General features: G+C 43.0%; 1 protein-coding gene across 7 annotated transcripts in view; it reads left to right on the forward strand.

Annotated features, from left to right (window-relative positions):
* Positions 1-26689, forward strand: part of magi3b (membrane associated guanylate kinase, WW and PDZ domain containing 3b) — a 138445-nt gene extending 111756 nt beyond the window's left edge. For 2 of the 7 annotated variants that reach the window (XM_086200024.1, XM_086200025.1), the window contains 18 exons: positions 1859-2027; positions 4106-4185; positions 4918-4975; positions 6551-6657; positions 11638-11829; positions 12744-13391; positions 13579-13620; positions 15132-15163; positions 15831-15996; positions 16082-16176; positions 16407-16614; positions 17210-17392; positions 18176-18361; positions 19038-19134; positions 19385-19487; positions 19859-19996; positions 21626-21764; positions 22844-26688. In XM_086200024.1, coding sequence (XP_086056150.1) covers positions 1859-2027; positions 4106-4185; positions 4918-4975; positions 6551-6657; positions 11638-11829; positions 12744-13391; positions 13579-13620; positions 15132-15163; positions 15831-15996; positions 16082-16176; positions 16407-16614; positions 17210-17392; positions 18176-18361; positions 19038-19134; positions 19385-19487; positions 19859-19996; positions 21626-21764; positions 22844-23880 — 3680 coding nt within the window. In that variant the 3' untranslated portion in view covers positions 23881-26688. Of the gene's footprint in view, positions 1-1858; positions 2028-4105; positions 4186-4917; positions 4976-6550; positions 6658-11637; positions 11830-12743; positions 13392-13578; positions 13621-15131; positions 15164-15830; positions 15997-16081; positions 16177-16406; positions 16615-17209; positions 17393-18175; positions 18362-19037; positions 19135-19384; positions 19488-19858; positions 19997-21625; positions 21765-22605; positions 22698-22843 lie in introns of all 7 variants that reach the window. The other 5 variants (XM_086200029.1, XM_086200030.1, XM_086200028.1 and 2 more) reach the window with 5 other exon arrangements.
* Positions 26690-27374: the final 685 nt, after the last annotated feature.

Raw genomic sequence — 27374 nt, forward strand, 5'->3', positions numbered from 1 at the left:
ACACGCAAGGAGAACAGCCCTGCTACAGAACTGGGTAAATAGGTTGCATATTATGCATTATACCTGGGCTGTCATAGTAGGAGAATCCAGTTTAACACCGAGGCAAGTACCACCCCACCGGCACACACACACACACACACAAAATAAAACATTGTTTTAACAGTCACAGTTCAAACGCCGCTTGCTCAGCTGTACAAAGGATTCGCTGAAATCCAATATCTGTTTATCCAACCACCCTGTCATATTGAAATCAAACACAAAACAGTGCCCAGACATCCAGGAGTTCTTTTTATGGACAGGAACCAGTTCAGAATCACTGATCTGCTACAGTCCACGTCTGTGGCGTTGTGGACCAGCTATAGATGGGCAGAGTTACGGTCGAATGAGAAAGAGGTTAATGGAAAATGTGAGCTGTAAGTCTCTAAACTCTTGACCGTAGCGTCCCTAACCTTCCTCAGTCTGGCCTCATTATCCCTCCTCTGCCTCTACCCTGACAGTCCTTCTGCAACCCATCTGGCTTGCATCATCAAGAGGATCCTCACCTCCCCATGAACTTTACCGGTGACCTCAGTTCTCCTCCAGGTCGTGCCCTCTGGCTGCTTCTCCAAGTGTTTACGCTGGATGAGCGCTGCACCTTCAAACCAATGATGTGCCTTTTCTTTCATGTTTGTGTCTTTAAATGTGAAGCACAAGTGTGTGTTCTTTTGATCAGACCGGGTCAAGATGAAAACATTTCACATCCTGCAAGTAACCAAGATGCTGATGCATCTGAAAGTGGTTTGGTTTGTGTGTGTGTGTGTGTGTGTGTGTGTGTGTGTGTGTGTGTGTGTGTGCGCGTGTGTGATTTTAAGTCTAAAATACACTTGAAATGAAATTTAGGAAATTTACAGCCCACAGATTTTTTTTCTCGTTCCTCAGTTGTGAGGTTAGCTCAACATAAAAAGAAAAGGATGAAAAGCAATTGCATTTCTTGCATTTAAAACCATCCTCTAAGGGAAGGAATGGTGTGCTATGTGAATCTGAACTGCCTTTATTTTATGCGTCATATTTATTTCACAGCAGTGGCTCCCAAACTTTTTAATGTCCTGTGCCCCCTTGAAACATTCAGCTTCCTGCTGTGCAGCCCCTCCACCTCCACACCAACCAACTCTTTTATCGTATCCTATTTTGTTGGTAAGCCTGCGACAAAAAAGGAACTTTGACGCAGTGAAAGTTTTGTATGCAGATGTGACGATGTTATAAACAATTTTTTGCTCTTTACTCAGCGTCATCTCACATCTCATCGCAAAACAGCAGATTCGTCAGTTCGGCCACAATATGAGTAAATCTCACTGATGTGGATTCTTCTGCAGTCTTGGTATTTACACTGCAATAGCGACAGCAGTAGCTAGGCTAGCACCGCTAACATTAACGTTACATTAACCCCCAGTTGGCGGGACTTTGTCCTTAGCTGTAGCGCTATGGCCAGTGACAGGTTCTGCTGCTCCTGGGGGGGGGTTTCAACATATTGGGTGCTAAAGGGACTGAACTCTTAACCAGGAGGAGCTGGACATTTTCAGTGTGAATCCCCAGAAGACCCATCTGCAGACCTACTCTGCCGCTGATTGGCTAAGACTTGGTGCTTGACTATGCACATGAATCCATCTGATCAAAGGCTGTTTCAAGGAGGATTTTCATTGACTACAGGTTTTTTTTTTTCACATGCAAATCCTAAGACTGACAGCGACCTTCCTCCTCTCTCCTACATTGGAGAGGAACACAAGAAGCCAGAAGTATAACCACTGCTAACCGTCGCTCTCTTTTCTCTCCCTTTCCCCTTTTTTTCCCCCCCCTGGTTCTTCCACGTTTTAATCTCCAGAGCACAAAGAGGGGGCAGACTGGAGGAAATCGGTGCCCAGCTACACTCAGTCCAGCAGCACCATGGACTTCCGCACATGGAGCTCACTGCCCCGTGACGACAGCCTGGAGCCTCTGCCGCTTAACTGGGAAATGGCTTACACTGAGACCGGCATGGTCTACTTCATAGAGTGAGTTAAATTTACAACCCATGGATCAAGCCATTAATTGACCATAGACTCAGAGGTCAGCCTCTAAAAGCTTCACTCAATGAACCTTCAAACAATTTCCCAGTTTCAAGATGAGGCTGAGACGCGCAGAAGTCATATACCTGTAAACGCTGTCCCGCCCACAACTTGTGTGTTGTTGGACGTCCCAGCCACAGTCACAGAAGAAAATACTGAAGTTTATTGATGTCTGTTGTGTTCAGGTAAAAGTTGGATAAGAACAAGCACAACATTTTATTTGGACACGATTCATCCATACAGCTGGACTTCTACTTCTACTTCTTTCTCTTTCTTACACTTCTGGTAAGGTGTCTCCTTGCCTAAATTAAAGGGGTGTGGCTTTGTGTAGCAGCTGTTCTCGCCTCCTGGTGCTCAGAAATCCCCAGATTCAGTGGGTGGAGTACTTTAACGTGTATGTTCCATCATTTCCCAACATGAATCTCTTAAGCTTTCTTTATGTTACATAATCATTTGTGGTTTAAAATACTGATTTGCGCGGTGTGGAGGGGGGGGGGGGGGCAACCATAAGACATTTTGATCTCTGGGATAATTGTTCTTATTGTCTGACATTTATTAGACTAAACAATTAAATGATTAATCCAAAAAAATATTGGCAGTAAAAATAAGCATGCAGCGCATTTTTGATTAGCTCACACTAAATGAAACAGGTGGTGTGCTCTGCAGACAGAAGCATAAACATATTTTCTCTGTGTCATTGACTGCTGTTCCACTGATGCTCCTTTCATTATGATGAACACAAGGCCATAAATACTCATTAGAGCATCAAATGTGTATTAATCCACGGCTGAAAATAGTGCCCAACAAGCACACTATTTAATCCTGTTTGAGTAATGTCACCACCTGTTTTTGGAGATTTGTGAAACTGAAATTAGTGTTTTATATCCCGAGGAGTAAAAATGGGCTTAAAGCAGAGGGCCGCAGGAGAAATATGCAAGCGCTGAGACACGATCTCCCAGGTTTACGTGGAATGTTTTGATGACCATCCCTTGTTTCTGTGTTTGGTCTTTCAGAACTAAAATCTAGCATTGTTTTTGGACAACAAATATTGACTGGTTAAAATGTAGCCTCTATTCTGGATGATGCATTTTAGGGCACCTAGTGCTGTTTCTGATGTACTGTTAATTATGTCATCTTACCACTGCGCTGGAGTATCCTGTAAGATGTTATGTTAAAAATTAAAATGTTGTTTGTGTATCTGGTGTCAAACAGCATAGAATTTAACAGTTCCTTCCTTATTCATAATGAAACACTGATAAATGATTTCACCAGTAAAATCAGCATCAGCTAAATGGGAGATTGATGAAGATATTTGGTGGGTGATGATGGGGCTTCTGATGTAGAAGTCATGTTAGAATAAAATAATAGGATACTGTATAAATAGATAGATTGATATAGAAATATATAGATATATATTTACCATCCTCACATATCAGAAAAACTTCAAAACGATTCAAAACAAGGGCTTTGCGAAGGTGCACTGTAAATTACCCAGTTAATGCTGCATTTGTTTCAAGAGGTTTTGACTACCAGCCATCATGGCTTTTAAATCTCAGGTTCTCGTAAAGCCACGTTAAGCTCTTTCCCTAAGCCAATCAATACTTTCAATTTAGAACAATCGAGTAAACAAACAGCTCTCGCAGGCCTATATGTGTGTGTGGATGTATACCAATGTACGCCTGCATAAGAAGGCGGTGTGTTTTGTTCATGCTTGGCTCTAGGCCACTTGTCTCTAAAGGTATCTGAACACTATTGTGATTTTCCTCCTGATTACACACCCCAGTTGTATAACACATTTGAGGATGAAAGAGTTTGTCATGTCCCCACCCCACCTCATCTGAAAAGGCTACCTAACCATAAATAAGGTCATGTGTTACAGCTGAACGTAAACCCGTTGTTGGTCAGTGAAGCCGCTAAACCTTGTGCAAGAGTGCATATCACACAGGAAAGTACTAGGAGAGCCTCAGTGGCGTCTTCTCTGCTGGCATTGTTGATATTTACTAGCTGCTCTTTGTGCTCCGCAGTCACAACACTAAGACGACCACATGGTTGGATCCTCGCTTGGCGAAGAAGGCAAAGCCCCCTGAGAAGTGTGAGGATGGAGGTATGTCGACTCTACTGCACAGCTGGTCTACTCAAGCATATTCCATTAAGTCCTGGACGTGCATTCAGCAAAGACATACCTCTGCTGTGTAGAGGCCCGCTGTTACAAGATTTATCACTTCACATATTTTCGCACAGTTAATGAAATCAGCGAGCAGGGTCAAATGTAACAGTCCTTTTGAAATTACACGTCACCTAAGAGCACATGGCCTAACATGGGCAATCTAGACCAGGGATCTAGTTTAATGAATTTCAAACATGCTTTTGTATCCCCAGGATGCTAATGTGGGCTTAAGTGCATGCACGGAGAGTGGCCGCAGCTAAAAGAGTGGGACCCTTCCAGCCTGGTTTTAATGGATTTTTACAGGCAGAGGGAAAGTTAGTTGGTGTGTTGCTTCTGAAAAGCAGCTCCAAAGCTCTCTCTTGCGTGAAGAGCTCTTTTCTCTCTCCCTTTTGTTCTCTCCTTCTGCCTGATATGTTCAGCAGGGCATTACATACATCAGCCATTCTAGCCAGCCTGCTTGTTGACACAGAAATGTTCACTAAATTATTGTAGTTTATTTTTCACGGTTACTTTCTTATGCTAAATGTCCCAGGCAGCAGGGGAAATACACTGGTACTTCACCACCAACAACTGCCTTCTGCGCTTCTTTCCTTTCTTCCATTTTATGATCCGTGTTTCCTATTTGCATCTGCTTCCAAACACTGTGGCACATATTTCTTCTTCTTGCAGAATTACCTTACGGTTGGGAGGAAATTGACGACCCACAGTACGGCACATACTATGTTGAGTAAGTTTTGTTGATTTATGCAATTTACAAGCAGCCATCCTCACAAACAGCACAAATGGTTTGATCACACTCATTCCTCGCAGATGCACACAAGCGTATATCACCAGAGAGATCAGAGCGCAAGTGCATATCACTCTGCTTAGAGTGCATTAGCAATGGGCCGGCATAAATCAGCATTGTCTAAAAATAAACAAATGAATCTGGCACATGGCTCATTTTGTTTATCTCAGGACTAAGATGCTCTGACTAATGTGACATGCGGAGGGGAAGCATTTACCTGAAGAGCCGTTGAAGATTCTGATCAGGAATTTCCCTTTGTTTATCAGTGGGTGGCATAATGAAACACTGTGGGTAACATTGCTGTGACCTGTTTGTGAACACAAAACTGATTGTGCGCTCGTTGTAGTTTGGCAGGGTTTGACAGTGTGAGTGTCAGGGTTTTGTATGAAAGTATATGTCTCTGCATAGTGTCTGTGTGCAAAATGCGTGTGTTTTTTTTCTGTCCAGCAGGAAGCGACTCAACCACGGCCATTACGGCAGCAGTAGGGAGAAGTGGGGAGATTTTCTAGAAGGATGCATTGAGGGTGAAGAGTAGGGGCTTGGGGGAGAAGTAGCAATCTGTTTTGCTGCAAAGAAAATAGAAACACTCACATTGTTTTATTGGTCAGACTGCAGAAGGATCCCTCCCAGGTAGAAGTGACATGAGAGAGAAACTCACACTGTTTGGACAAGGAGAGTCAATGGCAGATAGATGGAGATTGTAGCTGCCAGTGTTTTATCTTGAAATGAGCTCACCATGAAACCCTGGCTTGGGTTTGTATGCCAGGGGGACAACAGGCGGTTTACCTTGTTTTAGAGGAACAGGATGTTGCTGGCAGTCGTGAGGGGGGGGGGGGGTGGGGGGCTGCATTTCCTACAATATTAAATGGCTGAATGTAATAGAGGAGCTTCCCCACATAAAGAAGGCAGCTTTTACTGTGATGTGTGCTGTGTTTATGAATAATAATGGTGCCACTCTAGCATCCATCTATTAGAAAATCATGGTTCATTTATAGGTAGTGTGCATGCATAATTAATTGCAGAAAAATGGTGCAGTACGCAGAGTAAGTTGGTATGTATAAGGGCGCTTTCACACCTAACCTGTTTAGTTTGCAGCGAGGCCTTATTCTGTCTCGGCAATCGTTTCTGAGTTCACACCAAAAGCAGATCCAGCAACCACACTGAGACCTCATTGAAGAAATAGATTTCCGTTTTATCTGTGTGGTCAGTATAACAAGTAGAATATATGTACATACGAGAAAAAAAAACCTAGTAGGCAGTAAATCCAAACACATGACTACCTTCCTGTATTTACCTTCTCAATCCATGTTTATTAACTGTTAGCAAACTAGCTTGTACTCGCATAAACATCAAACATGGCGTGTAGGCTCAGATTTGGTTTGTTGGGTTTGCTTTCTCATGGTGAAAATAAACCCTATCAGCAAGAAACACTCCTCAACTGATTCGGACCAGTGCACACAGGTGTGAACGCACCCTAAGTCTCCTCTCCTTCGTGTCATCTCGTTTATGTTGCAGTCATATCAACCAGAAGACCCAGTTTGAGAACCCGGTTCTGGAAGCGAAGAAGAAGCTGAGCCAGGAGACGGCCGTGATCCAACAAGCTGCAGCAGCTCCTTCTCAAGGTAATAAAACCAGCTCGGCAGAACACAAACCAGTCTTCATCGTTACTGAGATTGATGAGTAGAGAACAAAACATCCTGCGTTAAATAGAGGATTCACATAAGGAACACAGAATTAGATGCTGGTCTTTGACTGTTTGGGTATTATATGTAATACTTCACAAGTGAGTACTTTTGCCTTTGTTGGAGAAGTTTTTCCTGGGCTTTTTCTATTTCTACAGTCTCTCTGTGCCACATTAGCATCATTTAATTGTCTGAAATTTAATTGTAGTTTAATTACTTTGGCTTATGGACTGTGTGCAGGGTGACCTTTTCAGTCAGTGTGCTGTGATAAATGTGTTTTCTGGGAATAGAGAGCAATAGGTGTGTCATTGTTTTATCAAAGGTCGGCAGAATGTGTCGACCTCAAGAAGCTCTCCAAAAATTAATGGATTGTAAAAATGAGCCTTTTTCCTTCCGTGGGTTGTTCACATAATGCAATTTGTTTTTGTCAGAGCTCCATTTTGTTCTTGAGGTTGGAAAGTCATTTTTCTCCTGCAATATGTACCAAAAACAGCCCTGTTTTTGGATTACAATGGATATATAATAGATTGGCGCTCAGGCGAGGTGGAGATGGGCAGGTTCACAGCACCCGCAGGTTTCAGGGAGCGAGTGAGGGGAAAGCTGGGGAGGGGGTCGGCTTTTAGTGGCGTAGTGGCAACAGCTGGTGGAACAGCGCGTGTGAGTGGCCAAGCATTATCAGACATCCCTCTGCACTGGCGCACGGGGACTGAGGAACCGCCATCACGACCATCATTACAGATCCCACAACCTTTTGAGCTCGGTTGCTATGATAAAACCAAAGCGCAATTATTCAGCAGTTACACCTCAGGCTACATATCCAACATTTACACTGTTGCAAGGTACAAGATTTCCAGGGACGTTTTATGGAAAAGATTTTTCTAAATGGAAGAAATTAAACACATTATTTAGAGGAACCTCTGTAAATGAACCAATTATTTGATGAAGTATTTAAATCTATCTTTTGGAAATATTATTTCCTTATTCTTGTTGTCTGGTTATTTGATTTAATGTATTTTTTTTTTTTTTTTTTTTTTTTTTTACTCAATACAAAAATATCCGTTTCAAAATTCCCTGTTCAGAAGATTTCAAGGATGTTAGTAAACAGCTCATATTATCTGTGTAGTAGATCTGGGTATTATGTTGGAGTTCCATGATATGGGAGATATTTGCTACAGTTCAACCTACCGAGGAAAAGTTGATTGTATTATTGGTCAGTGAGCCAACATTCCGGACCAGTCTATGGACTCAGTTTCCTTTCTTCTGATTGGCTGTTGTCATTACACACCCTTTTTTTTCTCTCTAGCTGCTCTGAATCAGGCCCCACCACTCCCAAAGGACCCGGACTGAACTGCAGGAATTGACTAATTCCCCCACTTCTTTAATTACACGGATATATTCTGTCGTTTCAGAAGGTTCACCTGGCAAATCAAGTGTACATTTTTATTTGCTTTGCTCTGTGGATGGCGATTATTTCAAGAGAAGTGTTTCAAGTGTTTGTACAACAGCTGACACCAGTTCAAGGCAGATCAGCAGTAGTGAGGAGGGGCGATGCTGCTCATCAGCCCAACGCAGTCGTTTGGATTATCACTGTTGAGCTGTTCAATATGCTGAAAATACACACCTTTTTTTTTCTCTGTTTTTTTAATTTATTTATTCATTGGGGGGGCGGGGGTATGACTCCTTATTAGCCCTTGAAACGGGCCACCCTGGACATTCGTCATCTCTTGGTGTTGCAACAGTAGCCATAAATTGTGCTCCTGTAGTTACATTCTTGGAAGCTGCTGCTCCTCCATTGATTTAGAAAGAATTATGCTGAATAATGCCTCTGGGGATTTACAACAAAACTGAGTCACACATAGGAAATCAAACACCATGGTTTGTTTGATGTGGTGGATCTGATGGTTTGTCTGCCTTTGGCTTTTAAAGTCTGCCCACAAACATTGGCATGGAGACCTCGCTTTGTCTTCCCCACACAAGTACAGGCTTGCACACTCACGTCCTCTCTCTCTCTCTCTCTCTCTCTCTCTCTCTCTCACTCGCTCTGTTTCTATTACCTCTGTCTTTTACTTTACACGTGCACACAAGGTCAAATTGTTATTTCCGCACTCACTCCGAGGAAGCCCACAAAAAAAATTCCATGATGAGTTTATCGAGCAATTTGAATGTGATTATGTAAATCAGCTTTGCTTGATCCGTGCAACAGTGTGGACATCTGGAGTCCACACTGACTGTAATAAGTTACACTCACTCACAGCTGTTCAGGTCCGCAATGGATGTTTATAATTGCTGAACCATTTGATAGTATGAGAGAGGCTTCATTTAAATTCCTCGCACACGCCGGAGACGGTTACAAAGTGTTTGGACAACTGAAGGAAGTAAACGGGGAAATTTGTATGTGATGTTTTTGGGTTGGTTTGTTTTTTTTGTGATCTTGAAAACTCTGGAAATGGGCCGAGCTCGATGTTCACGCAGGCAAGAAGATAGGCAGCGCTAGATTAAAATACACAGAGCAGCCTCTTTTGGGCGAGGTGTGGACACACATTGATGTCACCTTCTAAAATCCCATTTAAGCAGCAGATTTAGAAAGTCACTTTGATGTGGCGAGTGGGAATTCAGGCTCAGAGTTTTACACCAGCGATCCAGGTTTAAGAATAGGGATGAACAAGGCTGGTGATGTATATGTTTTTCATGCTGACAAAAACTCCCAACATAAGATATATTGTCTGTGCAGCCAAAACCCCTGTTTGACTTATTCTTCATTGTTACTGTCCAAAACTATAAAGGAGTCTGAAACCCTTGCACTAGGTTACATCATCTCTATCATCAATCTCCATAACTGATACTTTGAGTCTATTACAGTGTTGTGCTGCATGCTGATGAAACGACTGACTTGAATTTGAATGAAATTAGAGCCCTGCTTGAGTAAACTTTGCAACAGTATCTGTTATTACAGTTATTTTAGGAAACTAAACCATGACCTTCATCTACAGTCCGAGAGGACAGACTAAACCATTGTGGGTTCTAGAAAGGATTCTCACCTCCACCAAGGAGGCTACAGGGACAAAGATTGTGAGATCTCGCCCATCGCCATGCGCCAAAAACGTCTTCCATATCCCCGATCCAGAACACGACCCATGTGCCATGTACCAGCAGCGCCATACTTACCTCTAATTAAAATACGTGGCCTCAGTGAATTCCATAAAGATATACACACATTTCCGAGATATCAACCGCTTACTGGGAGTAGGTCACACATCCAGAATACAATCCGGATGATTTCCAGAAGCTGAAACTTTTCAGTCATTTCACATGCGCTCGAGGAATTTGGTCTAAATTCGTACGTGAGATGTCCTCAAAAGGACTGCTAACAGCAAAATTCTGCCCAACACCACAGACGGTCTTCAGGATCCAGTCTACAACAAGACCCGGGCTTTACGGAGAGCGGTAGGGATGACACATTTTTGTAGGATAACCAGGAAATTAGCGCCGCGACAGGTTCCCTTGACTTTGAGCCAATGGTGTTTTTGCTCTGGGTTTTCTATATTACGAACACAAAATGCTCTTTGGTAAACAAATCTTTGTGAGTGGGACTTCAAAGTTTTGTTCAACAAGCATTTGCTCATGAATGAACGCCGCTTCTCTGGTTTTAGAAGCATAAATGCAAATGCTGTGCATAGCACACACAACGCAATAACGTTTCAACGTTTTGTGTAGCCACTTCTTACCCGTTTTTAAGACGTATAAAATGATTCAAGACTTGAGATGAAACCTTAAAATAAATACATGGAGCTTGCGTGAACCAGTTACCTTATTTCGGGTATTTAGCTGCAAACCCATTAAATACTTGTTTATTTTGAGACAAGGAGCCAGATGTTCTACTTGCTTCTGATTAACCGACTGATTCCTGTACCAATCTGTAATGAGAACTTTATCATACAACATATTTCATTCTGCCAGAGGGATCAATGTATTGTTATGTTTAATTGCAATGTTGTCAACTCATAATTGGGCACTTATAATATCTGTGTGACGGACTGGAAACAGTGCATGTTTTATTATGATCTCTGTTCAATGAAGTTTCATGTCAGCATAAAAAGTAGAGCTGGAAGCTTTTTTGAAAAACAGCTCATTTTACAAAGTATGATGATTTCCCCCCCCCCCCCCCCCCCCCCCAAGAGACAACCACATCACATCCTCTTGATGCAGAGCTCAGTCACGAGAACTTGTATAATTTGTAACCAGCTGGCCTCAGTTTTACTGTTTTTGAGTCAAAGCCGTAATGCAGTCCAGGCTGCAAGGGGGGAAATGGTGTGATCTAAAGTGCTGATACCAGAGTAATGCCAGAGAGAGAATCTGCTCCGTTTAATTCACTGTAACCCTGATAGGTGGTTATCTACTCTATTGCGAATGCCGCTCCTTATTGATGTTGCCTCTGACCTTAAATTGCTCCAGTGACAGAGTTAGGTTTTTGGCTAGTGTGTGTGTGTGTGTGTGTGTGTGTGTGTGTGTGTGTGTGTGTGTGTGTGTGTGTGTGTGTGTGTGTTTGTGTGTGTGTGTGTGTGTGTCAGAGAACATCATGCTAAATTGGACACTGTCTGAGGTGTTACGTCACTGTTCTGCTCTAGTTTCGTAATTGGAGGAAGAACTGTTAAAAGTGAATCAAAGCTAAAAAAATCATTTCAACTGTCTGTTTGTGCTCCTGTCTCAGCAGGTTTATCTAGTTTAGGCACGTAAAGCACACCTATTAATTAGAAATGACTAACTGCTGCGTTGATCCTTGGCGCGTTATGCATATAATTGATCGTCAATGCACAGATGCATGGATTTTGCTGTCTTTCAAGAGGGATATAAATGCCTGTCATTCACTCAGCACAGGCACAGATCTATTTTATAGCCACATCTGTTCTCATGTGGTCACAGGTAAGAGTGGCGTGTCCGGCTTCACCGCAGACCCCAGCCAGCTGAAGGGTGAGATGTACCGCACAGCGCTGAAGAAGAGCTCCCAGGGTTTTGGTTTCACCATCATCGGAGGCGACCGCACAGATGAGTTCCTGCAAGTGAAAAATGTGTTCAGCGATGGTCCCGCTGCCCACGATAACAAGATGGCATCTGGTAAGCAGAATTCCTCTGCTGCAAGAGTGAATACAAAATTTGAAAGACGTTCTTGGTCTAATATAAATCTCATTTATCTTTGATTACTCCTAACTAGCTTTTGCTGTCAGCTTATACCAGCTGTGCTACCATGATGTATTTGGAAGAAATGCTTGTCCCAGGGATGCACCAATATGAAAATTGTAGGCAGACACAATTATTTAAGATGATAATTTGGCTGATAATTGGTACCGATATTCAGTACTTTTGAACTGAAATGTCACTCAACCGTGTCTTTCAAACACCAAGGTGCTGATCATTCTTCAAGACAACTTAATATCCCCACACTGCCCACATTTTTTTTTCAATTTATTTTTAAAACAAACCACACGTACGGACGGCACCTGTGTTGAAAACTCACAGGGCACATTGAAAAAGTCGCGGAGAAATCTGCAGCCACAGGGTCCGGGGTGCATGTGGCAGTGCAGGATTACTGAGATCAACACTCAAAGGTTGAGGCCAGTCAACCATTTCCAGTCGGTACCGATAGTAACGGTGCGTCCCCGGATGTGACCTCTGACAGACTGTGTGAGTAAGGCAAAAACGACAATAATACTGTCAAGAGTGTAAATTTTAGTAGACAGTCTGATTATGGTGGGTATGAAACACTTTGCTGATGGCTGTCAACTTAGATAGTCAGTTGAGGGTGTGTGAGTGTGATAGTTACACTAGTGACAGAAATCTACAAGGAGGAGGTACGAGGAACTGCCACAAAATATGTGAGAGTGCAGTGATGAGGAAAGGGCAATTTTAGAGGAAAGATATATCTGAAAAAAGGAGGAGAAAGTGCCTTCCAATGAAATGCAGAGAATTTATATGTAGATTGAGCACAGGAGGATAAACCCCTGCTGTCCCTTGCTTTTCTTCTGTTCTAGGCGATGTGATCGTTGAGATTAATGGGATGTGTGTGCTGGGAAAGACCCATCCAGAGGTGGTGCAAATGTTCCAGTCCATCCCCATCAACCAGTATGTGGACATGGTTCTTTGCCGTGGCTACCCGCTGCCCCCGGACGTAGATCTAGACAGTGATGACCCCCTCCCGCCGCCGCCTCCTCCACCGGCCAACCCGCCGCAGCAGGCTTTGCACGGCGGAGAGGTGGTGACTGCTGTGCCCCTCATTAATGGACAGCCGCTGCTTGTGAAAGGTGACGTCCTCCATGGTTCTTCCCAGGAGCTCCACTATGTCACTACAGACTCCAGTGGCCGGCCAGTCGTTGCAGCCATGCCCAATGGGAGGCAGGGGGAGCGGGTAGAGGCAGCCACGGGGATGCTGCAGCCCGAGCTGGTGAGTGTGCCGCTAGTCAAGGGGCCTGGAGGATTTGGGTTTGCCATTGCTGACTGCCCGCTCGGCCAGAAGGTGAAGATGATCCTGGATGCTCAGTGGTGCAGTGGCCTAATGAAAGGAGACGTCATTAAAGAGATCAACAGGCAAAATGTCCAGACGCTGAGCCATGCTCAGGTGGTGGACATTCTCAAAGACCTACCAGTGGGCAGCGAGGTCAATGTGCTGGTGCTGCGTGGAGGTAACAAATCCTTATACACCCATATACAACCATCTGTATAGGTTGTTGTTTGTGCATGCGCTGTGTCATTCTCTCTCTGTGTGTCCTCCTCTTGTCATCGTGTCCATATTCATGTATTCATAGCTCATCATTGCCATGCTTTAATGCCTCCTCTGTGCCATAATTACTATCAATACCAATTCAACAGTGCCCATGGGAGGTGAGGTGAGCGTGCTGATACTGACAGGAGGTGAGGTGGTGTTGTGGCTGGTTGGGGGGGGGGGGGGGGGGGGGGGGCATTGAGTGACCACACACTGTTGTTCTGTAGATGTTTAGGTCATGCCACTGTGTCTGCTGTCTTAGGTCATCACAGACTGCTGCCTGCGGTCGCTCCACCTGTGACTTTGTGGCTGTTGAATAGGATGATCTTGTTGAGCTCTATTTCTTGCTCCCACAGGAATATGAGATTATTTCTCAGGCGGCCTTCCTGTGTGCTTCACTTTAACCCAACTCTGCTGATGGCAACCCCCATTAGGTTATGATGTGGCAAGTCAGAGAGCAGGAATTACATAAGACAGGGAATGCGCTAGATTCCAAGAGGGAGGGAGGGAGCAAAGGCATCCTTCAAATGTCTGCTACATCCATCTCCAACAGCCACAGTGATTCACTGCACATGTCGATGAACCTTGGATGGGCTTTGATCATCAGCAGAGTGCGGTGGATTTGTGCATGCCTCTGTATCCATGCACCCTTAAAGAGCCGTAGCTAAATGGCTATAGAGGGAAGGTCCCCGAGGGCCTCCTCCTCACTGCCTCTGCCCAGCCCTCCTTTCCCAAACACCCACACCACTCACTCCACTTGTGCCACCACCATCACTAAACTCTCTGACGCACATAGCTGGGCTCAGTCTCACTCAGTTTCCCCAGAGGAAGAGCTAATGCCAGCTTTAACCCTCATAATGGCCCTTAGCTTGGAGGAAAGGGTGTGTGTGTATGTGCGTGCGTGTGTGTGGGTACGCGCGTGCACGTGCATTTGGAGGGGTGGGCATCACTGAACAGAAGAAGAGGAATGAGAGAATGGCAGGACAAGAGTGTGTAGGTGTGTTTCAGGTGTGTGTTCTTGTCACATTTCCGGCCTTTGTCGTCTCCACACTGAGAATTTCGCGTTGAAGTGAAAATAATGCCGCTGCACCCCCACACACCCTTTTACATCAGGCACCATTAACCCCTCATCAGGCCAAGTGTTTGTCCAGCCCCACAGGGCCATAGGCTCCAAAGGACTGCCTGTTAATCCAGTTAATGCGGGGAACCGAGGGTAGGGGAGGAGGGGGACGCATGAGATGGTCTTTAGGGAACAATCTGAGCGCTTGAGATGCAATGTGTGGGTGTACTGTACAGCAAGCAGAGAGAGGGAAAAGAATTATCAGTCATTGAATTTTATGCATGATGCATATAATGCTCTTGTAATGTTCTCACCCATTTCCTTGAAGTATGTACTGCAGCACATGTACTAACTGTGTGTTCCCTATGTATGTTTAATCGCACATGGATGTATGTTCCCAAACGGAGCATTCTTTAGTGAGCACACCTCTCAAGTTTAAAGCAGCTCACTGGTTTATTTTTATTGCTCACAGCAGCTGATTCTACACCAGAGAGACAGTGCCATCTGGTGGATGCTAGTTTAAATGTTGTCATCGCTCCACATCATATCAGCATTTCTCCCCATATTTTGGTTGTTATTACTGTCTGTTTCTCTTCGTAGGTCAAACATCCCCTGTGAAGAGTCTCAAGCCCGTGAGTAGAAACCTTTATCCTAACCATTGTCTCCCTTTGAGGAATTACCCCTCAGTTTAATTCCAAAGCGTTTTTGTCCTTGAGCTTTACCAGTAAGCCTCTGTTGCATCAAATTAAATGATGGAAATAAATTTGAATATTGATTATGTTTCTGGGCGCCTCCTTTGTTTGCTCTAAAAACGTTCTTAATTACTTCCTTTCAGAATTCATATTCTTAGGGCCATTGTCAGGGGATTGCAATGGTAATGAAGCATGGATGAGCCTCTTTAGATATGGTGGTATTATTAATACAACCGTTTTAGATAAAGAAGTTGCCCTTTCAGGCTGAAAAGGCCTGTCACACCCACAGGGAAATCTTCAGTTTTTCACATGGATATTAAAGCTCTTTCAAATCCTATAGTTTAACCCTCAAACAAAAGGAGAAATGTAAAGTGGAAACAGCTTGTGAAGTGACCTTTATTTCATTTGGTAATGTCTCATCATCATTAGTCTGAGAGAAGTAGCTGCAAAGGCTATCAGTGAAATGTGTGACATCCTTCAAAGATGAATGCCGAAATATGTATGATCTGATAAATAAAAATAAAACACTCTTTGAATTTTGAATCCTTGTTCAATTTCTTGTAAAATACTGACCCATGTGGTGATTCAGCATATGGAATCTTCCCAGAGACAGGAAATGATGGCCAGCACAGAGACTTTGGATGGTATCACTGACTCAGCCCCCCAGGCCCTGCCTTATCACTCCAACGTCAGCACCCTGCGCTCCGCTGACTCCCCCAAACAAGATGCCACAGAGATGTACCTGAAATCCAAAGCCCTGCTGGACAGCAGACGTGAGTGTAGTGCTGCAAACCAGTGGAAGGAGGGAGTTTTCAGGTGGTGCTTTTAGCCTTAAACCCATATCTCTCTCCTCTGCAGAGCCACACACCAAAGACATTGATGTTTTTCTCAAGAGAGACATTGAAACAGGCTTTGGCTTCCGTGTTCTGGGAGGAGAAGGTCCTCAACAGCCAGTAAGTGCATAGAACATCATCACTTGTAGTTTGGTACTCATATTTTTCAGTCAATAACTAACAACATGTGTGCACAAATGCTTTCAATATGTAATGATAAAAGGAAAATACATTTATGATAGATCTAGTATTTGAATCAACCAGGGGTTGATGACAATGTTGACAGTGTCCTTAAAGAGATTAAATTATAACTAAGCTCAGTGGCCAGTTCTCTACTGACCCTCCATCAGAATGTCTTTCCCCAGGTGTACATCGGGGCCATTGTGCCCAACGGAGCTGCAGAAAAAGACGGTCGTCTGAGAGCAGGAGATGAGCTCATCGGCATCGATGGCGTCATGGTGAAAGGTCGTTCACACAAGCAGGTGCTGGATCTGATGACCAACGCAGCCCGCAACGGTCAAGTCATGTTGACTGTACGCAGGAAGGTCATATACAGAGGTGAGCAACGAATAAATGCAGCTTGATATCAAGAGAGGCTGTGCATCTCAGATTTTTGACAACATCATAACTAAATTAAGGCACCAGTAACAGGCGATGCTTAGCACACGAGCAGACAGACAGAAGAGCTGACCGCATGGCATAACCTCATCACTGCAAAATTCAAAGGAACTGTCTTGGTGAATTCTTTAAATGATCTGTAACTGTTTATCCACCAGTGTAACCACAGCTAGTCAGCTGTAACCACTTACAACATCCATGAGCTGCCAGAACCTGACATTTTGATCATGCTCAAGACCACACTCTACCTTTACGTGAGCTTACTGTTCCAGTCATCCTCATTCTGTGGAGAAAAAATAAAACCTCAGGAATGCACAGATAAACACACACACACTTGTTGTTATTGACTTCATTTGGGTCTTTATTCAGTTTCATTTCCTGGAGACTTACCACAACTTGCCTAACCTTAAACACTGGCCTCAACATCAGCATTTTACCTATTTGTGACTCAGAAACTGTGCCTGTGTAAGTGGTGTTATGTGTTGTTTATGTGGTCGTGTTTGTAACGACTAATCCAAATGGCTTCTCCTATCAGATGCGACAGAGGAAGAGGCTCAGGAAATGACTCCCGTGCTGGTGAACGGTTCTCCCAAACTACCTCGCCTACCGATGCCCAGCGCTCTGGACCACGAGTCTTTCGACATCACACTCCACCGCAAAGACTCAGAGGGCTTTGGCTTTGTCATCCTCACCTCCAAGAGCAAACCCCCGCACGGAGGTGAGAGTCACGTCTGTCAACACTGGAATGTAGATCTCAAGATGCCTATAGACCAGGGGTGGGCAACCATGTGCCAAGGAGAGCCGTGTGTATGCAGGTTTTCCTTCCAACCCAACACTTTAACAGGTGATTCCACTGATTAACACTCTTCTGTGGCTGAAGGTGTGATAATCAGTGGAATCACCTGTTAAAGTGTTGGGTTGGAAGGAAAACCTGCATACACACGGCTCTCCTTGGCACATGGTTCCCCACCCCTGCTTTAGACCCACAAGACAATGTAATAAACTAAAATGTAAGTTTACTATATGCATCTAATTTAAAAACATCGAGTTCAAAACGCGATATCAACATGTATGTTGTGTGACTTGACTATTCCATGGAACATCTCTGCATATGAATACGTTTAGAAAAATATAAAATGACCCCCCCCCCCAAAAAAAAGAGTGCCTGCAGACTGATTATTTTCTGTAAACTCTGTTTAGGAATGAAACTTAGTTGACATTCTAATGACAAAAAGACCAAATTGTTTATTTAAAAAGAAAAAGAACTTTAGCTTTGAAACACTGCGAACTGCACTATCAAAATAAAAGCTTTACATTGCAGTTCCTCCCTTTTCAAATCTACTTTTAATTTTACTTTTTTCTTCATTAACATTTTTGCAACACACATGGACGTTTTAACCAGCTATTTTGGAGTCATTCCTTTTGTGTCAGCTTTCTATTTTAAACATTTCATTTTCATTAATATAATCGAGGTAATTCCTCGTCATATCCTCCTTTTCAGTTATTCCTCACAAAATTGGCCGTATCATCGAGGGCAGCCCTACCGACCGCTGCGGCCTGCTGCACGTTGGCGATCGTATCTCGGCGGTGAACGGACGCTCCATCATCGAGCTCTCTCACAACGACATTGTTCAGCTCATCAAGGACGCCGGAAATGTTGTGACTCTCACCGTGGTTCCCGAGGATGGTGAGTGTCTCTGTGAAAACTCTTGATTTTTTTATTAAAGCGTGAAGTTTAATTTAGCTTGATACTAAACTGTCTGTAAGGGAATCAGTTGCGCGGGTACCGCCGGTAATTAATCAAGGGCTGTCAGGTAGAGCTTGAAATTTCAACACTTCACAAACTTTAAGATAAATGCTTCTGAGCAGTTCAGTCACTTGCAGGTCAAATGTATTTTTATTGATATTTCATGTAGTACCCATACATGTTAACAGTTATTGTGAAAAACTGCTTTAAGAAATAAAAAAGAAATGTAAACACATCTCGATGTGATAATTGTTACCTCAGACCGGTGAAATTAGCATCTTTGTCGCTTTGATAGTGAGAGCTCCACTTATACCCACTTCTAAATCAACACATGTGAAGAGGATGTGAATATCTGAATAACAGTATTAAAAATGTGAAGAAAGTGGCCATCTTTTTCCTTGAAAGGGTTGAAAGAATCCGAGCAAAGCAAATCGTGTTGCAGCAATCGCTTTGTTTTATAACACTTGTAATTTTTCATGCTGAATTTTCTTCACGTTCTCGAAGATTAAATGACTTTTTAAGCATCAAACGGATGTGAAGCCTGTTGTAGAAGGATCTTATACAGTATGTGGGCTTGTAACACTCATCGCTTTAATCTCAAAAAAATACATTTTAGAATACAAGGGCCCTCCATCTGGAGCCAGTTCAGCTAAACAGAGTCCAGCTCTTCAACACAGAGCTATGGGTCAAAGGTCAGCGCTGCAGGATGAACGGTAAGAGAATGGAAATGCTCTGAACAGTTTTTGCGTGGTTGATTTGTAATGTGAGCACATACTCGAAAAGAAGATACGAGTAAACAAACATAGACTCATAAATATATGATTAAAAAGTTTACATTTTACACACAGTGCAAATGTAACAGATGCAGTCCTCTCCCATTGAACACGCGTGTATTACATAATGGCTTTTTTCACTTTGTGGCATGCAGCAAGCTGTCGTCAACGTGTGTGTTGCTTGTTATAGCTATAACCTCGACCTGGAGGAGAAGAGAGATGGAGCCAACTGGTCTGACCACAAATCTCTTTCACTGGAGCAGGGAACGCTGTGTGTGACAGGACCCAACCAGGTAACATTCATCCTTTAATACCCTCCATGATTTAAAGATTGGATGCTGTAGGGCAGGAGCACCTCCTGCTATATAGAGAGATTTGTGACTGTATGACAAGAAATAAAACCAGCACTCTGTTCCCATCTCATAAAGTTAAGCGAATTTATACATTCATTAAACCTGAACAGGGATATCGACAGGAGCTATCCAGAGAAGAGAAATCAAGAGGTGATTCCTGATCTTGAGTTGAACAGACCAGACTGAACTGTTGTGGATGATTTAAAAAAAAAAAAAAAAATAAAGGCACTAAAGAGGACGGAAAAAATAAAAAGAGCACTTCAACAGATCCCATGCCATCATGAGTGTTGTAATGTCCTGATGCTGTTTAGGGTTGTCTGACAGTGGAGTTAGAGAGGGGACCCCGAGGCTTTGGCTTCAGCCTGCGAGGAGGCACCGAGTACAACATGGGTCTGTACATCCTGAGGCTGGCGGAGGACGGGCCTGCTCAGCTGGATGGAAGGATCCATGTGAGCGATCCTCTTCTTATACATATTTCTTTCTTTGTCTTAAAACAGGCAGGAATCACCTGGCAGAGGGGAGCTAATCTTTTTTCTTGATAAGGTTTTATCTGATGTTCATGTGACCTGCTGTCTGGATGATATAAACTCAAAGGGTCTATCACTGCTAATTCCTCTCCATGATACCTCACAGCGAGGGAACAACATTCTGTTTATTTCAGTGGTGCAGCTGGACGGTCTGATGTTTTCAGGCCCCCCCCCCCCGTTACTAATGGTCTCATATAAACTTCCAGGCTTCTCGGTGTTTTAGACTTTTCTGAGCAGTTGTAAATTAAAAAAATGTAAAGTAGTTTGCCTTCAGGCTGGAAGAAGGGCGAATAAAACCCAAAGTCAGGGTGCCTCAAAGGGATAATCTTTCTGTATTTCACTGAAAAAAAAACTGAAGCTGCGGTTTCAAACTCAACCTTGACCCTCAAAAAAAAAAAGAAGAAAGGAGACACAGTGGCATGTTGATGAACAAGAGAACAAAGAACGTGTACCAAAAAAAAATGTTAGCTACTCAAATTCTAATACATGAGGTGGAGGGCATTGTTGAGCATTTAAACAGGTTTATTGTTGTTGTTGTTTGCGTGGGGATTGTATTGGATAGACATGAGCTTCTGGGCCTACAGCCAACAATCCTTGAAAAAAACCTGGTGACTTGATTAAATAAAACTCATTGCATTCTTCTGATACGTGTCTAAACTCATCAAGTTACTCTCAATATTGTTTCTTACAATTTGGAAACCTATTATCCAAATCATTAGATTACTGAAATAAAATTTAGGTCATTTACTCATTTATGAAGAAGAGAAACGAATCAGAGAGAATAGCACTTGTGTGGCTGTGTGCTGAATATGCTCAGGAGATTAAACCAATCAATTCATCAGCTGTATAATGCTGCACGCACTCATCCTTGATGTGCTTCTTTGACTTTTTACTTAACGGATAATTCAAGCTCTCTACACAGCATATAGGAAAATATTGTCTGTAAGGCTCTTTTTTGATCGAATTTTTGTTGTTGTGTTGTTTATTTCCAACCTTAATTTGGTGACGTGTGTAAAAAAAGGCAGCTGTAACGTGTCACCTTCTAGCGCTCTGTATCCAGAAAGGTCGCACAGTAACTGACCCCGTGCGCTTTCTTCCTATGGATGAAAACTGGAATTACCCCCCCCCCCCCATAGGGATGAAATGATCACAATGTAATTAGGATTAAAAGGAAGACTGTATAGAGAAGGATGGATAGAGAAGGATGGATGAAGAAGAGGAAGGAGAAAGCCTCCCAGCTGGGGTCCATCTTCAGCTTGCGATGTCTGGGTTTGACTTTGGCTATTTAGAGGTGGAGAAGGATGTCGACACTGATTAGAGTCCGACATGTTTGCACACGTTATCCTGACTTATTGTGCCATTTCCAATATTAGAGGCTCCCCCCCCAGGGTGGCATGTGTATGTGTGGCAGAATTATTATTATTATTATTATTATTATTATTATTATTATTATTATTATTATCTACGTTTAATTGCAAGCATAAAGCATCTTCATGTATCGGATTGCAAAGTTTTAATAGTTTTTTTTTTTTTTTTCTGTTTTACTGACAGGTTGGAGATGAAATAGTGGAGATTAACCAGGAGCCGGCTCGCGGCATTTCCCACACGCGCGCTATCGAACTTATCCAGGCCGGAGGAAACAAGGTGGTGCTGCTGCTGAGACCTGGGGCTGGCCTGGCACAAGATGGTAGTAAGTAATTTATCAAATAAAAACATTTGTCCAAAGTGCTATTTTGAGACCTTTCTCACCCCTAAAACTGGTGATGTTCTTTATTTGTGTTGTTGTGATTTCTCTGGGAAGCCTTGAGGGAATTTCTTCAGATTTGACTCAAATATCGAGTGTGACTGAAGGATGAAGAAAAGATTTTGGTGGTCAAAGGTTAATGTGACATCGTGGAGGCGTACAACCACACTGCAGTGTTTTCTTGTATTTTTCATGTATTATTCCTCAAAGTAAGACCATAATGTCTTTAAAAACAAGCCCTTTTAGCTCACGGAAGTGATACCTGTTCAATGATTCTGTCTTACATTATTTATGAAGAGGGATACCATTTTTTTAACTACAAATTAAATGGTAAATGGAGGTGTTATATGGAGCTTCTCTACTTTTGTGGCACTCAGGGACACACTGACGTGCTCTCTGAAGAAGACAATCAAGTCTACTTGGCAAGACTTAATTTTTTTTTGCAGTACAGTGGGTGATGTTCAGTTGCTGGGTTCATGGTTCTGACCGGTAAATGACATGTAATTGATTTTGTCCATCAAGATATGTTCAGACTTTGACTGGATGCATTTTCTAAATGCGTTTACTGCATTATAAGAAGGAGACGCCGAAGATAAATACATGCTGTGTAAAGTCTACCTGATGTTCTGCTAATGGAGATGGCTCCATCTGCTTGTTCGTTGACGGGGCCTTCTTTAAATGCCACCTGAATTGATTTGAGTGTTCTTTCTTTATTGGATTTTATTTATTCATTAAATCTCTAACCATCTGCTTCCTGTTGGCTCGTCTTCTCTCGTCCCTGATGCAGGTAGTACCGCTTCCTCTACTGTGTGCTACTACACTGAGCACCAACACTAACATCTTCACACGCTTTTATTGGCCTCTTCTCTTTTAACCTTGGTAATTTTTCTCTTTCTCACATCCTTCCATGCTTAACCTCTACAAACCTACCCTAATTATCACAAATTTCCATATTTTGTGTGGGTTTTGTTATAATTTTCTGTCCACATGGTGTATCCAGCTAAAATTTGTCCCTGTCTTTGCAGGTCAAAAACTCATTTCACCCACGAGCTATTCCGGAGACGTGTTTCTCTCTGACACATCATCACCGTCCAGTCCATATCCAACTGGGGCTTTTGCCTTTGTTTCCTCTCCTGTCTCCAGCAAATTGAAACACTCCCACAGCTGGAGCCACATAAGCCCACAAGGCCTCAAGCCCCGCAGCAGCAGGGTTTTAAGCTCAGTGGAGGAGAGTGGTGAGTGGGCAGACAAGAAGTTTGAAAGGCTCTCTCCAGCTTACGTTGAGAATATGACCCTCTACAAGAGGACCAGGCCTAAAAAAGACTCCAGAGAGCTAAGCAGCCCAAAGAAAACAGGGGAGACATTTCCCAAAGCCAAAGAGCAACATCAGAGTCCCAAAAAAACTGAGAGCCAGGCACCGGAGGCAACACTGAGCAGGAACAGGATGTCTCGGACACAAAAAATACAATCTGCAAGCCCTAGGAGGAGCCCTCAAGCGGGACAGCCAGTGGCTCCGACCCTGCAGCAGGCTGTACATCAGCAAGGCCCTCAGAGGAGATTAAAGGACTCTTCCAGCAGAGAGAGTTTGGAACACGGCGCGAGTATCGAGATCAGAAGAGGCACACAAGGAAGGGAGGTGGAAGGGAGACAGGAAAAGTCCGGGCCCGGCCATGACAAAGAAAGTTTTAAAAGGAGAGTGGAGGGAGTTTCTCGTCACCCCGGGGCAGGTAACGGTAAAGACTCAGGGCAGAGAGAAGCTTATGGCAAACCTGCAGAAGACAGGAATAGAAGTACAGTTGTCATCAAAAGAGAAACCAAGTCATCTGTTAAAGACGTGCTGCAAAGAAAAACGTCTGTAGTTTCTCAGAGAGAGGCAAAAGGAAGAAAAGACACATTTTTTTACTCCAAAGAACATGTTGGTAAGGATGGCTTCATGGCCTCTCTAAACAGTGTTCCTGGGACCCTGCACAGCCCAAAGGGAACTATTAGCCCTGGTGATTGGAAAGTTCCCAGCTCAGTCAAAATCCTCTCCCAGGAAGAGGTCCTCCGTGACCCTTTGTGATAAAATATTGAATCGCCCAGGCTTGAGTTGTGCCATGGAATATTTAACAGTACCCTTGGAGGATTGTTTTTCTGAGTTCTTCCATAAAAACTGAAGTGCAACATGGTGCCACTTTTATTACCTTGGGACCGTGTCCATTTGTCTTTTGACATGGTCTTTTTTGGGAATCCTGTTAGAGCACCTGTGGCATGTAGCAGCTCCCCTCTGCCTTGTCTGCTGCGTCAGTATCTTTGATGTGGGACTTTAGCATGCACCACATGCTCGGGGGCCTTGCCAGACAAGACAAATGTGAATATGTGCCAATCCTGGGAGCCTCCTGTGGAACAACAGCTACCAACAGCACTTCACCCATTACAATGCAATGACCCATATGCAAAGAAAGGAGAAAGGCCTCGCCTCTCACCTGTAGTATACACCAAGTGTGACTCTCATCTAGGGTTTCATTTTGCTCTTGACTCATTGTGGGATATTTTGACGACCTTTTTCTTTCGAGTTTGCTCAACTGCATGCAGTCGACCCTTCTGTTTGTTTCTGCTGCACGTGTTTTACACACCGAGTATGATCCCGTTTCTCAGTCTCAGATTTCAAATCGAATCCAGCAGGCATTCACTCTAACAAGGACTTGAGACTGTTCTATGGTTTTAGACAGAACATTCTTCCATACAACGGTATCATTAAAATGACCAGAAACTTGTGGTTTGAGATCCTGTTTACCATGTGTATGATAACGATATAGTGTGTAATTTATTAAAGATAATAGGTGAATATATGTATATGTAGCTGTATCAAGCCATTCCACATTTTGATATAGAATTCAAAGATTTGTCCCACGTTGCGATTCCGTCATCCCTCCGACGTACTCCAGTCATAGGAATTACCTTGGATCTTTTGTACTTCATGAAATGTATAGGTAATGTGCAAACCGCTGTACCAAATGTTTGCAGTTGCTCAAAATGTGTCTCATTGTGAAATATAATATATATATACATATATATATTTGAATGTGTCATGTTTTGCAGATTCTAACTTTAAAAGTATCTATTGAATTCCATTGCACTGCATCTGCCCTTGTAGCATACCAGAATGAACATGAGTTGTATTTTATTTGTGACGTTGACTTGCTACCAATGAATTGCCATTTCGTTATTATTATTATTATTATTATTATTTTGTATAGCTGTTACTTCTGTTCACTTTTTGAGGCCAAAATGGCAATTTATATAATAATACTGTGCTAGCTTATTTTGACCTATAGGGAAAGGAAAGATGAGTGGGTTTTTTTTGTGTTTGCCAATCCTCTCGTGAGATAATGTGGAGCATAGAAAGTGCTGTGGTGTTTTTCTGAGATGTTGACCATGCTGCCGATGGAAGGCAGGTGACGCAGAGTTCACCCTCTTACATGGTTCAACGGTAATGGAGATGATGGCTTTATAGGAACATGCCAGGTTTTGGGGGGGGGGGGGGGGGAATGTGTTCTTTTGCCATCCTCCCCAGAGCCAGAAGATGGATACTCTTCTCTCTTCTGTGTGTACAGTTGTGACTTAGACCCATGAAGACTGGCTAACCGCTAGTCGGCTCAGCACAAGGAATGGTAGTGGATGGGCAGGATAGCATACCTCCCTCAAAAGTCATCAAACATCCCTTTCCCGCTGAGCAGTCTTTGCGAGCATTAACGTAACTAGAGTTGTGCATAGCAAACAGCAAAGCAATAACAGTTTCAAAATGCAACACATGACGGTTTTTAGAACCCGACACCTAGCTGGACCTACTTTCATGACAGAACCACGAGGTGCAGGGATCTCACTCAACACCTCAAAACCCGCTGTCTCATGATGATGAGAAGAGCGATTGCTTCTGCTACTTCTGGAAAAACAGAGATCCTGAACATTGTCTCTTTGATGAATTTTGACAGAGGTACGCTAACACTTACCATCCACTACCATTCACTGTGCTAAGCTAACTCACAGTCAGTGGGTCTCAGCTCCGTAATACAGGTACAGAGGAGAGAAAGGTGTCTTATTTTCTTGTCTCGCTCTGGGCAGGATTGCAAATTAGAAAATTTCCCTCAAAATTTGCATGCCACTTTAAGATTAATCATTGGTTCTATAAGTGTGGTCTGTAAAAAATGAGAAATAAAAGCGTTTGACACTCCTGCTTATACAACCAACGACAGAGGAGGTTTAGACGAGCTCAGGGAACACAGTATTGTAGCAAATGTGTGATAGAGTCAATAGCAGTGATAGCGATGGTTAGGTTTGGGCTGATGAGAGCCTGTGATTGTATTAAGGGGTTTTCAGGTTAAAATCACTAGGAGATGTGCTATGAACCAATCAGTGGCATGTTTTTGTGCAATAGATTGGTTGGTTTAATGAGTCGTTCCAACCCTGAGCGTCGGGTACAAGCAGTTCACTCTGGTCCAGAATAAGATAATCCCCTCCTTGTTGTATGTCCCCTGCACTGCTGTATTCCTTTATGTTTTTATTTGCACCATTTTGTATCTCATCTCTGTATCTACTGTGGCCTTGCATCGTTTCATTCAACCTTTGTGGTATCTTCTACATTCTGTAGGAACAGTAGATGTAAATGTTTGTACATTGTACAGCACCTTTATAAATACTTGCTGAGTGCTCTTTTGGGGAGAAAAAAAAATAGAGGTATATTAAATTGCTCCATTATTTTTTTATGTAAAAAAAAAAAAAAAAAGAAGAAAATATTTAAAAATGGATTGAAAATGATAGGCTATGACCTTGACATGGTGTTCATTCATGCACTGGAAAATAAAAGTTTTACTGAAAACACCCTCTGGACTTTTTGAAAATTGTGTACAGTGCAAGTGGAACCTTACTGTATTGAATTGTGCATCATTGTGCCAACAAAACTTTTCTATAAGTCGTTATAGATTATTTATGGGATTTTTTTTTTTTTTTATTTCTGGATGTTATGCGTGTTTTCCTGTCATATGACAAGGCAGCATCACACACTGTTACTATGGCAGATTTCCGGTTGTCATGGTAGCCAACTGCTTCTCAGGATGGAGCTGGGAGGAGCTTGACTTCACACAATATGTGGGTTTTATTTTTAAATTCCAAGTCGAAGCTAAAAGGCATCATCATGTCAGATATGCATGCTCTCTATTAAATATCCATATTTCAGAAGCAGTCTAAATACAACCCCGTGATTCATGCCTGAGAACCACCAGTACGGCGGTTAAGCGCACATTAACCGTGTTTTTGAGTGATTTACTGGAGCAGAGAACTTCTGGATCTCCATTATGTTAATTGCATTGGCTCTCTTCGAAGGAGACTTGCTCACATATGGCTGTGGATGAGCAGCCTTCCTGGCTGCTGGAAGACTTGTGCGATGTCAACTGGCAAAGTTGCTTAAAATAATGTCTGGCATATGATTGGACGTTGTTGTTGTTGTTTTTTTGTTTTTCAGGCGAGGAAGGCGGTTAAGTTCATTGCTGTTTTAAATCCTTTGCTGTTAGACATAGA

The sequence above is a fragment of the Aulostomus chinensis genome, chromosome 3, assembly GCF_037954235.1.
Source record: "Aulostomus chinensis isolate RoL2024-O1b breed Wild chromosome 3, RoL_Achi_v1.0, whole genome shotgun sequence".
In the NCBI taxonomy this organism is placed as follows: Eukaryota; Metazoa; Chordata; class Actinopteri; order Syngnathiformes; family Aulostomidae; genus Aulostomus; species Aulostomus chinensis.